This window comes from Oryctolagus cuniculus, chromosome 10, assembly GCF_964237555.1.
Source record: "Oryctolagus cuniculus chromosome 10, mOryCun1.1, whole genome shotgun sequence".
In the NCBI taxonomy this organism is placed as follows: Eukaryota; Metazoa; Chordata; class Mammalia; order Lagomorpha; family Leporidae; genus Oryctolagus; species Oryctolagus cuniculus.
Window position 1 is genome coordinate 103,410,042 of NC_091441.1, and position 12,830 is coordinate 103,422,871.

General features: G+C 41.8%; 1 protein-coding gene across 2 annotated transcripts in view; it reads left to right on the plus strand.

Moving 5' to 3' along the window:
* The window catches only part of SACM1L (SAC1 like phosphatidylinositide phosphatase), a 68,853-nt gene that overhangs the window by 20,560 nt on the left and 35,463 nt on the right, over nucleotides 1–12,830 (plus strand). The window contains exons 2-6 of one of the 2 annotated variants that reach the window (XM_008260486.4): nucleotides 2,285–2,382; nucleotides 5,838–5,912; nucleotides 7,019–7,146; nucleotides 10,769–10,918; nucleotides 12,498–12,557. In XM_008260486.4, coding sequence (XP_008258708.1) covers nucleotides 2,285–2,382; nucleotides 5,838–5,912; nucleotides 7,019–7,146; nucleotides 10,769–10,918; nucleotides 12,498–12,557 — 511 coding nt within the window. The remainder of the gene's footprint in view (nucleotides 1–2,284; nucleotides 2,383–5,837; nucleotides 5,913–7,018; nucleotides 7,147–10,768; nucleotides 10,919–12,497; nucleotides 12,558–12,830) is intronic. The other variant, XM_051851703.2, reaches the window with a different exon arrangement.

Genomic DNA, 12,830 nt, shown 5'->3' on the forward strand with positions numbered 1-12,830 from the left:
CCCAGGCACTCCCATGTGGGATTCAGATATCTTAACCCTTAGGCTAAACACCTGCTCGTGGTTATTGGAAAGCAGAGTGACTGAGATTTTTCTGTGCACTGGTTCACTCCTCAAACACCTGCAACAACCAAGACTGGGTCAGGCTGAAGTCAGGAGTCTGGAACTCCGTCCGAGTCTCCTACGTGGTGAGCCGTCTTTGCTGCCTTGGCAGTCACTTTAGCAGGAAGCTTTGGATGTGGAGTAACCAGGATTTGAACCTCACCTTGATAAGGATGCGGGTATGTCATGTAGTGGCTTTACTCTAATGCCTGCCCTTACAAATTTTTTTTTTGATATTCTATGTTATATTCATCACTTAGCCTACTCCCTCATGCTTATGTAATACCTAGCATGTGGTAGCTTTTCAGTAAATATATGGATTTAACTTGGAGTGCAGTTCATGCTTGCATCAGACACGGTCTGCAGATGTGCGTTGGAGTGTCCCCCCCACCCCTTTTTAAGGACTTCAGAGGAGAGGTAACCACCCTGTAATGAGAGAGAGAAGTTCTTTATATTTCTTCTGTTTTGTTTCAGGACCTCTCACTTGATTTTCTTTTTATAGCCTTATTGCAATTTAGTCAACATAAACACATATTTAAAGTGTTTAGTTTGATATATTTTCACACATTTTATAGTCAGGAAACAATCATGAATATTAAAATAGAGAGTGGAATCCACATTGCCCTGGAAAATTTTCTTGTCCCTATAATCCCTCCTTTATCTCCATCTCTGCACATAGCTGGGATGCAGCCATTCTTCCTCTAGGTGGTAACTCAAGAGAAGTTAGTGCCTGTATCTGTCGGAAGACTTGCACAAGAATATTCATGTAATTGTATTCACAATAACCCTGAACTGGAAACAACCTGAGTATCTATCAACTAGGGAATGAGTACACAGGTTGCGATATATCTGTGCAATAGAGTACTATTCAGACATGAAAAAGAATGAACCGGGGCCGGCACTGTGGTGTAGTGGGTAAAGCTGCCGCCTGCAGTGCCGGCATCCCATATGGGCACTGGTTCAAGTCCCAGCTGCTCAACTTTTTTTTTTTTTTTTGACAGGCAGAGTTAGAGAGAGAAAGGTCTTCCTTTTTCCGTTGATTCACCCCCAAGTGGCAGCTGCGGCCGGCACGTTGCTGCCGGTGCACTGTGCTGATCCGAGCAAGGAGCCAGGTGCTTCCTCCTGGTCTCTCATGCGGGTGCAGGGCCCAGGGACCTCGGCCATCCTCCACTGCCTTACCGGGCCACAGCAGAGAGCTGGACTGGAAGAGGAGCAACTGGCACAGAATCCAGCGCCCAAACTGGGACTAGAACCCGGGGTGCCGGCGCTGCAGGTGGAGGATTAGCCTAGTGAGCCGCGGTGCCGGCCTCCAGCTGCTCAGCTTCCGATCCAGCTCTGCTGTGGCCTCGGAAAGCAATAGAAGATGGTCCAAGTCCTTGAGCCCCTTTATCCACGTGGGAGACCTGGAAGAAGCTCCTGGCTTCGGATGGGCACAGCTCCAGCCGTTGCAGCCATCTGGGGAGTGAATCAGTGGATAGAAGACTGATTATTTCTCTCTTCCTTTCTGCCTCTGTGCCTTTCAAATAAATAAATAAAATCTAAAAAAATAGAATAAACCATTATATTTAGTTTAACTGGAGATTCCCAGGTCTGAGGCAGATTTGCCTTCTTTGTTGTATGTTGCCTGATGGGATTTTCCTTTCCTTAGCATATTTCCCAAATGAAAGAATCTAGTCTAATGTTAGGAAGTTAGTTTACAGGGGGAGGGCATTGTGGGACAGCAGGTTTAGGTCACTCCAAGCACCCATTCCCCCAGTGATGTCAAATGTAAACCCTACTATAATTTTTATAATAAACAGGTTTTTAGAAGTCTTAGTTTGGCAGTACTTTATACTTTGTGTATCTGTGTGGGTGCACATTGTTGAAATCTTAGTATATACCAAGTTGATCTTCTGTATATAAAGATAATTGAAAATCTTGATGAAGAATGGAATGGGAGAGGAAGTGGGAGATGGGATGGTTGTGGGTGGGAGGGAGGTTATGGAGGGTAAAGCTGCTAAAATCCAAGAGTTGTACTTTCGAAATCTATATTTATTAAATAACAGTTTAAAGAAAAAAACCTTGCCATCACACTGACTCAGGTATTTATAGAGTAAATAAATGTTTACATAAGTCTTTTATTTAGAAAAAAAAGCAAGAAGTCTTGTTTTGGTTTAATTATGTATGCTTTTCGATTTCTTCTTAGGCATATCACACCTGAGAAGTTCTATGTGGAAGCCTGTGATGATGGAGCAGGTGATGTGCTAACCATTGACCGCGTGTCCACAGAAGTTACCCTTGCAGGTATTTCGTAGCCCAGTTTAAAAGTGTCTGAGAGCGAGTTCATACATTGCAGTAATTAAAATGAGAGCTGCTTAGAGGTATGTCAGTAAGTGTGCCTTCTTAGTGAAATTTTAAAGTTTTTGCTACATCATTTAGATTTTATGGATTCATTTAATGCTGTCTCCTGTTTATGAGAAGGTAAAATGATCTTGGAAGTTTTAAGTAGCAGTTTACTGTCTGTAAGGATTTAAAAATGTCATTATTTTATTTGCTCCCTTACTTGTGTCCTGACAAGATTGATTTAGATGTCTAAGCTCCTTTCTGGCTCTTAAAATTGAGGGTATTTGAGTGTGAAAGTTTTTGCTTTGCAGTATACAGAATGTCAACAGCTGTTTTTGTTTTGAAAATGTTAATGACTGTGAGGATAATTTCATAATTGAAAGAATAAAATATGTCATTGACTAAAACCTGTAAGCATTCTAGACAAAGGACATACCTGACTTTTATGCACCTATCCAGTTATCTTTTAGTTTGCCTTTCTAAGGGTGTGAGGTTTTTGTGTATTTGTTTCAACTTATCTGAAGCACTGTTGATTTCTGAGTAGATTAACGTGAAATTAAGATTCCACATGATAGCACTTTTGGAATTTCTTATATCATTTATTAAATTCCAGTTTTCCTCCAAGCTTTTATGTTTGCTTTTCTTAAAGTATAATATTTGAATAACTAGAGTTAGGCATTCACTGAATGTCTTCAGAATAAGTAAAGCAAAACATGAAACTATTTTCAGTGAGTTAGTAAAGTGTAAGGGCAGTATGGCTAGAAACTTGTCATTGCCTTGGTTATCTGATTAGTCTGAGAAGTACCAGCTACAGTTTGCCCTCGATCAGACGGAAGTAGAGCTGTTTCAGTTTGACCATTTGGCCTTTGTTGTTCAGTGGCTGCTCTCCAGATAGTGATTAGCTTTAACAACGTTAGAACACATCTCCAATAGTTTAATCACATTATTTCTTTACACTATATTGATGCACCCTAGTGTTTTGCAAGAACTTTAGTGTGGCTGTGTTGTCCGTTACTTTTCACCTTTCAGTGACACTTAATTGTGGGTGGAGATTGCAGACCCATTGGAATAGACTGGAAAGCTAGAGATTGTAAATAGTTGGACTGTGAAGATAACAGCAGGCAGTCATCGCAAGCACCTGGTACAGTGCTGTGACCCAGAGTCGGTGGTGATGAGGGCCTGGCCTGCTGACAGTATCTTAGCCAATTTTGTTTCTTTTTTTTTTTTTAAGCTTTATTTATTTTATTTGAAAGTCAGAGTTACTCAGAGAGAAGGAAAGGCGGAGAGAGAGAGAGAGAGAGAGAGAGAGGTCTTCCATCCACTCGTTCACTCCCAATTGGCTGCAACGACCGGAGCTGTGCCGATCTGGAGCCAGGAGCCAGGAGCTTCCCCCAGGTCTTCCCACTCAGGTGCAGGGGCCCCAAGGACCTGGGCCATCTCCACTGCTTTCCCAGGCCACAGCAGAGAGCTGGATCTTAAGTGGAGCAGCTGGGACCTGAACCAGTGCCTACATGGGATGCTGGCACTGCAGGTGGCGGCTCCACCTACCCGTTGAGGCCATCTGGAGAGTGAACCAGCAGATGGAAGGCTTCCCTCTCTCTCTCTGCCTCGCCTCTCTCTGTGTAATTCTGACTTTCGAATAAATAAATAAATCTTAAAAAAAAAAAAAAAAAAACAGGGTTAAAGGCCTTTACCAACCAGGCAGTCAACCAAATGCTGCTGCAGGAATATGCTCGGTTCCCCACTCAGGATACAGTGGCTTGAGACATGGCCCCATGCCAGCAGAGTACCTCGTTGCCCCATGTCAGCAGGAACCAGCTCTAAAAGACAGATCATCATCCCTCTACCACTCCTGGACATTTGGGCCCATGTAATCCTACACAGTGCCTCCTTTATACAAAACAAAAGAGGGGAATGTGGGTTAAAAAAAAATGGTTAGATTTACAGCTATATTTCTAAAATAGGCTTCAGGAGGATAATAAGCTGTGACTGAAAGAAAAGTTTTTAGCAGGGCCAGTGCTGTGGCAAAGTGGGTAAAGCCATTGCCTGCAATGCCAGCATCCCATATGGGCGCTGGTTCAAGTCCTGGGTGCTCCACTTCCATCCAGCTCTCTGCTGTGGGCTCCTACACCTGCATGGGATTACCCGGAAGGTGCTCCTGGCTTCGGATCAGCGCAGCTCTGGCCATTGTGGCCAACTGGGGAGTGAACCAGTGGATGGAAGAGCTCTCTCTCTGCCTCTCCTCTCTCTGTGTAACTCTGACTTTCAAATAAATAAATCTTAAAAAAAAAATAGAAAAAGTTTGTAGCTATGTAAATTTGAGAAATCTTGGGTTAAACAGGGGAGCAGCTTTCTTTAGTCTTCCAGAGCCTTTGTTGTAATATGCATTGTGACTCTATGAAAGAGAGAGGTAATTTGGAACACAGCAAAAATAAGGTGATTTGACAGTGGGACTCCCCATTCTCCTTTTGGGCATTATTTTCTAAACTAGATCTCTGCAAAATTTGTTTGTGAAACACATCAGTTTAAAGTTTTGTAATTGTGAAAAGAATCCTGTGATCTGAGGCTCTGTTTTATTAATAAGGGCATCACTGATAAAATCTGGGTTAGTGATGCGTGCCTGCATACCTGGATCAATTTCTGTTAGGCTCAGGAGGAAGCTTTTTCTCCTTCCTGCCTCCTTTCTCTGTCTCCATTTCCTAAATGGTTAAATGTACATAGGCAAGTCTTTGCACTGCGTTCTGTTTGCTAAAATCTTGGAGGCAGCCTTGTGGTTTAGTGGGTAAAGCCACTGCCTGCAATACCAGCATCCCATATGGGCACCGGTTCATGTCCTGGTTGCTCCATTTCCCATCCAATTCCCTTCTAATGGCTTGGGGAAAGCAGCGGAAGATGACCCAAGTGTTTGGGCCCTTGTCAACCATGTGAGAGACCCAGATGAAGCGCCTGGCTCCTTGCCTGGGTCTGGCACAGCCGTGACTGTTGCAGCCATTTGGGGAGCTAACCAGCAGATAGATGGAAGGTCACTCTCTATCTTTCCCTCCCTCTGTAACTCTTTGAAATAAATCTTAAAAAAAAAAAAAAAAAAAAAAAAAAAAAAAAAGAAAGATTAAAACATGTCTCCGACCCCTACTTCTGTTCACTTTCTAATTCTCTTAAAGGATAGGTACTTCATTTCTGACAAAAGGTTGAATAAATTTGGTTGAAAATTTGAAATTAAAAATAACCTACAGTTTACCTGATGAGGAAGCTGAAATATGTTAACTTGACCATATTCGCTTTATTAGAACAAAGCATGCATGTTGATTTTGTTGAAGTGACTATTGAACTTAAACTGAATTTCTGTTTCTGTTGGTGAACTTCTGTGTGACTTTTTTTTCATTTCTTCTTCTATTTGTTTTGTTTTAATTTCAAAGCCAAGAAAGATGTTCCTCCTTCTGCTGTTACAAGACCAATATTTGGTGTACTGGGCACAATTCATCTGGTGGCAGGTGAGAGAAAATGAGTAAAATGGCAAAGAAGGTAGTCAGATTGCCAATGTTAGAGTGTAAGATGAAGGTATAATTCATATCAGACCTTACTGATTAATTTCTAAAATACTCCCCAGGTGACTGCATTTTATTAGCCTACAGTTGTATTTTAAAAGAAAAAAAAGTTTTGCATTTGATTTCGTTTCAACTATAGTTGAAATCCCTAGTCAGGGAGACATTTTCCATAAATTCCATGAGTATTTAAATAAAAATTATAAAGCATTGTTGGACCTTCAACCCTATACTGACAGGACACAGTGCATGTTAGGGAAATAACTTGGTTCTGAGTAATTAAGATAGTGTTTTTTGTTTATCTGAACTTGATTTCATTGGACTTTTAGAAGTTCCTGCTGCCTCAGACACTGTGCTCAGTCTGCTAGAAAAGATGAAAGTCCCTTTGGCCGTTCAGCTCCGTCTGGTGAGGGAGGTAGTAGTACGCTCCCGCATTGCAGTGTGACAGTTCTAGGAGAGGGACGTACATGGAACACTTTCAGGAGAGCGCTGTGGGTAGTGTTGAACCTAAAAATTAATATAGGGGGAGGAGGTGGCCAGGATCAGGGTTGGTGTATTGTGCATGGGTTGTGATGACCCCTGGTTCCTAACCATCCGTCCTTGTGGAACTGCAGAAACCAGCTAGTTGTACTGTCCCACATGTGCTCTGCCAGTAAGTGTGCTAGGAAGGACAGTGGGGTGGTGGGGAGGACATTGCCATGCAGTGGGCAGATCTCACGACCTAGCATGCCTTCAGCTACAGATGGGGAAGTTAGTAGCACAGGGCTGACAGGACAGAGAAAGTATTTTCCATCTGATTTCCATCTGCTGAGATGACTTCTTTGGTTATTAAAACTTTTGTTTTTATCTCTTTGAACAAAAATTTTGACCTTTCAGTAGGAATTTTTCTAAACAGTAAGCTGGTATTTCTGTTCATATATTGTAAAATTGCTTAAAAAAATGGGCTTTTTGAGTAGCACAATCTGCCAGCCTTTAACGCTGACACAATAAGAACTGCTATTTTTAACTTTAGAGTTGCTCTTTTATATTTATGTGTGTGGCTTTGCTTTTTGCAGGTAATTATCTTATTGTCATTACCAAAAAGACAAAAATAGGTGAATTTTTCAATCATGTAATCTGGAAAGCAACAGATTTTGATATCCTTTCTTATAAGAAGACAATGTTGCACTTAACTGATATTCAGGTAAGAACTAGAAGCAGTAAATTACAAAACCCATATGTACCATGGGGTGGAGGGTTGCAATGTACAAAGAATGTTTGATTTCTTTTAAGCTTAATTATTTAAGCAATTTATAGAGCAGAGTTGTTCTATCTACCTTTCCCCCTAGTCATAAAAAATTTGAAAAATTGTCCACATATTTTATTGCTCTTGTTTTTCTTAAGTAACTCAGTTCTTAAATTGGGAAATTTCATATAGAGAGGAAAGGAAAAACATAAAATGCACATGTACTCAACACTGAGGTTTAATTTTGTATCCTTTTTGTAGAAATAAGATACTAGATACCTTTGTGAAGTTCTATTCATATCATTCCATTCCGTCTTTCCCCAGAGAAAAGTTTTCTTCACTTTTACCACATGTGAATGTAAGTGTGTACGTGTATGTCCAGTGTGTATATATATTTTTTTCAGGCGGTCTAACATTTGCACAATTCCTATATGTGCATATTTCAGTTACCATGGGTTGCTTATTACCGCTTGCTCAGTGACACGGTTAGAATTTCAGTTACTGTGTATATTAGCTAAAGAATTAGCCCAGCAAAGATGAAAGTACGAATAAACAGGAAGTGACAACCCTAGCTGTCAAGTTGAAATTGAACATAAATGGAGCATAGAAGCAGCTGACACTCTGACCATTCAAGACACTGTAGACGTGCAGCCAGCAGTCTTGAGAAAGGTGACTTAGTGACAGTTAGGATGATGTGGCTGTGATGGGGAGGATGGAGGTGTCCCAGAGGTGATGATAAGTGCAGCATGCTTCATGTTAAAGTAGAATGGGGAAGAAAAGAGCAGAGCTGGGGCCCTGGTTTCTGCCAAGGGCTGTTTGGATGTTTGTAGCATCACCTGTGGGCCATACAAAGGTATTTATTTGCCAATTAGCCTGGTATGGATGTACTGAATTTCAAGTTCAACTGAAGGGTCAGACGAAATAATTTCACAGGCCAGAAGTCCCCCTGTACCCCACGTACCTACATTTAGAGGAGTCCTTGGAGGAATTTTATAGCATTGATACTGCAAGGGAAAAAATTCAGAAACAGGTTCAGACATAGAAGGACGTGCAGCAGTTTACCAGTGATTGAAGAAATATTCTGTATCCTAAGTTATGTAACCAGAAGAACGCAAATTTTTCTTGATAAATTTTTACAAAGAAATAAGGTATTTTTAATTCTCAGTGTTCCCAATGTTTTAAATTACATTGTTTTAATTTACATAAATGTTTTCCTATTTTTTAATTTCCCTATATGTTTGTAACTTAAAAGGATCATTTATTTTATTTGTGGCAGTTACAGAGAGAGAATCTTGATCTGCTGGTTCACTCCCTAAATGGCCACAGCAACAAAAACTGGCCCAGGCAAAGCTGGGAGCCAAGAACTCCATCTGAGTCTCCTGCATGAGTGTGGGGCCCAAGCTCTTGGGCCATTCTCTGTTGGTTTCCCATGTGCATTAGCAGGGAGTTGCATCAGATATGGAGCAGCCAGGTCTTGAACCAGCAGTCAGTATGGCATGCCAGTGTTGCATGCGCAGCTTAACCTGCTGTGCCACAACACCTGCCTACACAAACAGTTTTTTGAAAGGTCATGGAACAATCCTAGTTTTCTAATTGTTTATTAAGGTAGTTGAAGATTAAGGTATTATTGTCTTTTTTTTCAGTTCCATTGCACCATGTACAGTGTAGACTGCATATTCAAACACTGTTTTTGCTATAAGTATCTGTGGCACTGCCAGGTTCTAGTTCTTGAAATTTAACTTTTTATGAGTATTTCATGTTTACACATTTACCCCTCTTGAGAATGATTGTTTTCCAAATGTAATTTTTTTTTTTAAATTTTTTTTTATTATTTTCCTTGAAAGTCAGAGTTATACAGAGAGAGGAGAAGCAGAGAGAGAGAGAGAGGTCTTCCATCCGCTGGTTCACTCCCCAATTGGCCACAACAGCCACAGCTGCGCCGATCCGAAGCCAGGAACTAGGAGCTTCTTCCAGATCTTTCACATGAGTGCAGGGGCCCAAGGACTTGGGCCACCTTCTACTGCTATCTCAGGCCATAGCAGAGAGCTGGATTGGAAGAGGAGCAGCCGGGACTTGAACCAGCGCCCACCCATACGGGATGCTGGCGCTTCAGGCCAAGGCGTTAACCCACTGTGCCATAGCGCCGGCCCCTTCCAAATGTAATTTTATTTACAGTGTTTGCATTTTAAAAATTTTGAGTTGTGTTTTTATGTTTTCGGTTTTTTTTTTTTTTTTTTTGGACAGGCAAAGTGGACAGTGAGAGAGAGAGAGAGAGGTCTTCCTTTTGCCGTTGGTTCACCCTCCAGTGGCTGCCGCGGCTGGTGCACTGCGGCTGGTGCACCGCACTGATCCGATGGCAGGAGCCAGGTGCTTCTCCTGGTCTCCCATGGGGTGCAGGACCCAGGCACTTGGGCCATCCTCCACTGTACTCCCTGACCACAGCAGAGAGCTGGCCTGGAACAGGGGCAACCGGGACAGAATCTGGCACCCCGACTGGGACTAGAACCCGGTGTGCTGGCGCCGCAAGGCGGAGGATTAGCCTAGTGAGCCGCGGCGCTGGCTGTTTTTATGTTCTTGATTACAAAAATGTTATTGGAAGTTTAAAACATGTAGTTTATGATAAACATTTTAAAAAGTCATAGCACAGTCTTACTAATTAAATTTGTGAGATATACTTTTTATACTTTAGAATTTCTTTTTTGTTATATATCTCAAAGTATTCATTCTCTATAAGGCATGGTATTTTAAATAAAAGTGGTTATATTCATTTAATAGACCACTAATACATTATCTTGGATAGTTTCTCCTTGATTACTATACTTTATTGTCAGGCCATGTAGATAATTTTAGCATTGCCTTTGTTAAAAAACAAAATGTCTGAGACCAATTTAAAAATACTGTAGTATATGAATTTCTAGTATGTAGGTTAGCTTGGTAATCACTAAACACTACCAGACATTAACAGTTATTTTTTAAAACAAGAATAAGAACAGATGTCAGTTTTGGTATTCACTGGAAAAACCAGTTAAAATTATTTAAAAATAAAGAGGAATATTTTTATTGTATTTTTCTTTCAAATCTTTGTTGTAAAGAAAAGAGTTCGATTTTATTTGGATCCAATGCAAACCAGTAAAGTTTCTTGAGAATGTAGATGATGTCCATCTCTTGTTCTTTACTCTCAGTGTTATGGGTCTCTTATGAATTTGTGTTTCACTTGTCAAATAAGGCTAACTGGCATAGCAAGGTTCCCGTGAAGATTAAAGACCTCCACGGGGAAGTGTCTGGCATGCAGTAACCTGAGGCGATGTTTTGTTAGAATAGCTCTTCAGAGTAAAAGTTGTGCAGGCCACCAAAGAGAAGGAGTGCTGCCTAGTCCAGTCACGCTCCAAAGCCTTGTAGGAGTTACTGAGCATCCCCTCTGGGTCCAGAACAGTCCCAGGTCCTGGGCAAATGAGGAGTGTCCTGCTCGGGCCCAGTCCTGGTGCCAGTGGCACTGGCTTCGTTTTCATTCTTTTCTTAGGCTGACAGATCCCTGTTTAACTATGAGATAGTAAATGCTGATTTCCTCCTTTGTTTCCAGTTGCAAGATAATAAAACTTTCCTAGCAATGCTAAACCATGTCTTGAGTGTGGACGGGTTTTACTTTTCAACGACATACGATCTGACCCATACTTTGCAGCGCCTCTCCAACACTAGCCCAGAATTTCAAGAAATGAGTCTCTTGGAACGGGTAAGCTTGATCTTTGGTTATTTCTGTTTATTTTACTTTTCTTAAGGAATATGTCTGTTTCGTCCCTAAAAATTTGTATTGATATTTCTCAATCCTGGCTGAATTGAGGTCATGTATGAATCTTTAAAAACATACCATGGGGTTGGTGTTAGGGTGTAGCGGGTAAAGCCACCACCTGCAATACTAGTATCCCATGTGGGTGCTGGTTTGTATCCTGGCTGCTCCACTTACAATCCAGCTCCTTGCTAATAGCATGGGAAAAGCAGCAGAAGATGGCCTAGGAGTTTGGGCCCCTGCTACTTGTGTGGGAGACCCAGGTGAAGCTCCTGGCTTTTGCCTCGCCCAGGCTGGTTGTTAGCAGCCATCTGGGGAGTGAACTAGCAACAGAAGATCTCTCTGTCTCTCCATCTCGAACTCTGACTTTCAAATAAATAGATCTTTCAGAAAAAGAAAAACATAACATAATTCAGGTGTACATTACAACCCCAAATTGAGGGCCCTGGAATCGATCAATCAATCAATCAATCAATCTGTCTATCTATCTATACACACACATACACAGCCAGGATTGGGAACCACTGTATATAAACATTTAGAAATCTCATGTAAAAACATAGGTACGTAATTAAAAACTTTTCACAATTTGTATTTTTGCATAAACAGTACCACACTGTCAAGTGTTAGCTTTGAGGTATAGAATCTTCAAACTCACCTTGCATTCATTTGTAATTTCTTAGATCCCAGTGCTCTGTAGTAATAGCAGTTCGATTAGTACCATAATTAGGTTTATAAAATTAATGTTTTTATTGATATTGATGATGTTTCTGCACTGATGTTATAATTTTTGTAACTGGAAAGGAATTTATTGACTTAAGAACTGAGACTTGGAGCTGTGGGATGAGTGGCCCGTGGGGTTCAGTTGCTGTATTTTGCAAAGAGAATTGATTGATTACTGACTCACTTAAATAGAGTTGTTGCAGGAGCCCTGCTTCTGTGTTTATAGTGTGGCCAACTCCATCTGGCAGCATTGTGGGGGAATGAGCAGGGAGGGCAAGGCCAAAACTCAAGGCCAGGGAAGCTGTTTCAGTAGTTGGGTTGGACACAAGTGTTGGCCAAGGGTGATGGGAATAGAAATCAGAAAAGAGGATGGGATTTGAAGGAGATTTAGTCCTTGACAACTGATTAAATATAAGGGAGAGAAAGACCCTGAGAGGACTCCCAGGTTTCTGTCTGGCAGGAGGCGGTGAGACAGAAGTACCTGGAAGAGGGACAGAACTGGGTGGAAAATACGGACCTTCAAGCACTGCTGAATGAAGTTTGGGCCAGTGTGGGACTGCGTGTGCGACACTGGTCCCGGTAGCTTGCATCACCTGGTACTGTGGTCGTTGCCTTAGTGTGGGTGAGGAGACCCTGTGATGCTTGCACAGTGACAAACATGCCTAACACGACCGTATTCCGTCTGGAGCACGCCAGGGAAATCTGCTCCTAGCTGCCAGGCAGCCACTGATGGGTGCAGTCTGCTTGCTGGGGAAAGGCAGCTGGCGGGAGATACTTCATTGCCTTCTCCAACTTCTCGCAGGCAGACCAGCGGTTTGTGTGGAACGGACATCTTCTGCGAGAGCTGTCTGCTCAGCCAGAGGTAACGTGCATGGAATCACATCTGCTGTGTCATGAAGACTTAACTGTATAGTGACTTAGCATAAAATGACTATTCACCAGGGATTGGGATAGATAATTCTGATTTCACTCTGTGTGGAACGTACATACTTGGATCAGGTCTACACTCGCTTGGTTGAAGAAGCCTAATTATTTTACTATGAGCTGCTGAAGGCACCTTAAGTAAAAATGTGTTGCTTTCTGTAAGAGAGAGAGAGCTAGAGTGGGTGTTGGTGGATGAGCAATAGAGAAGTGA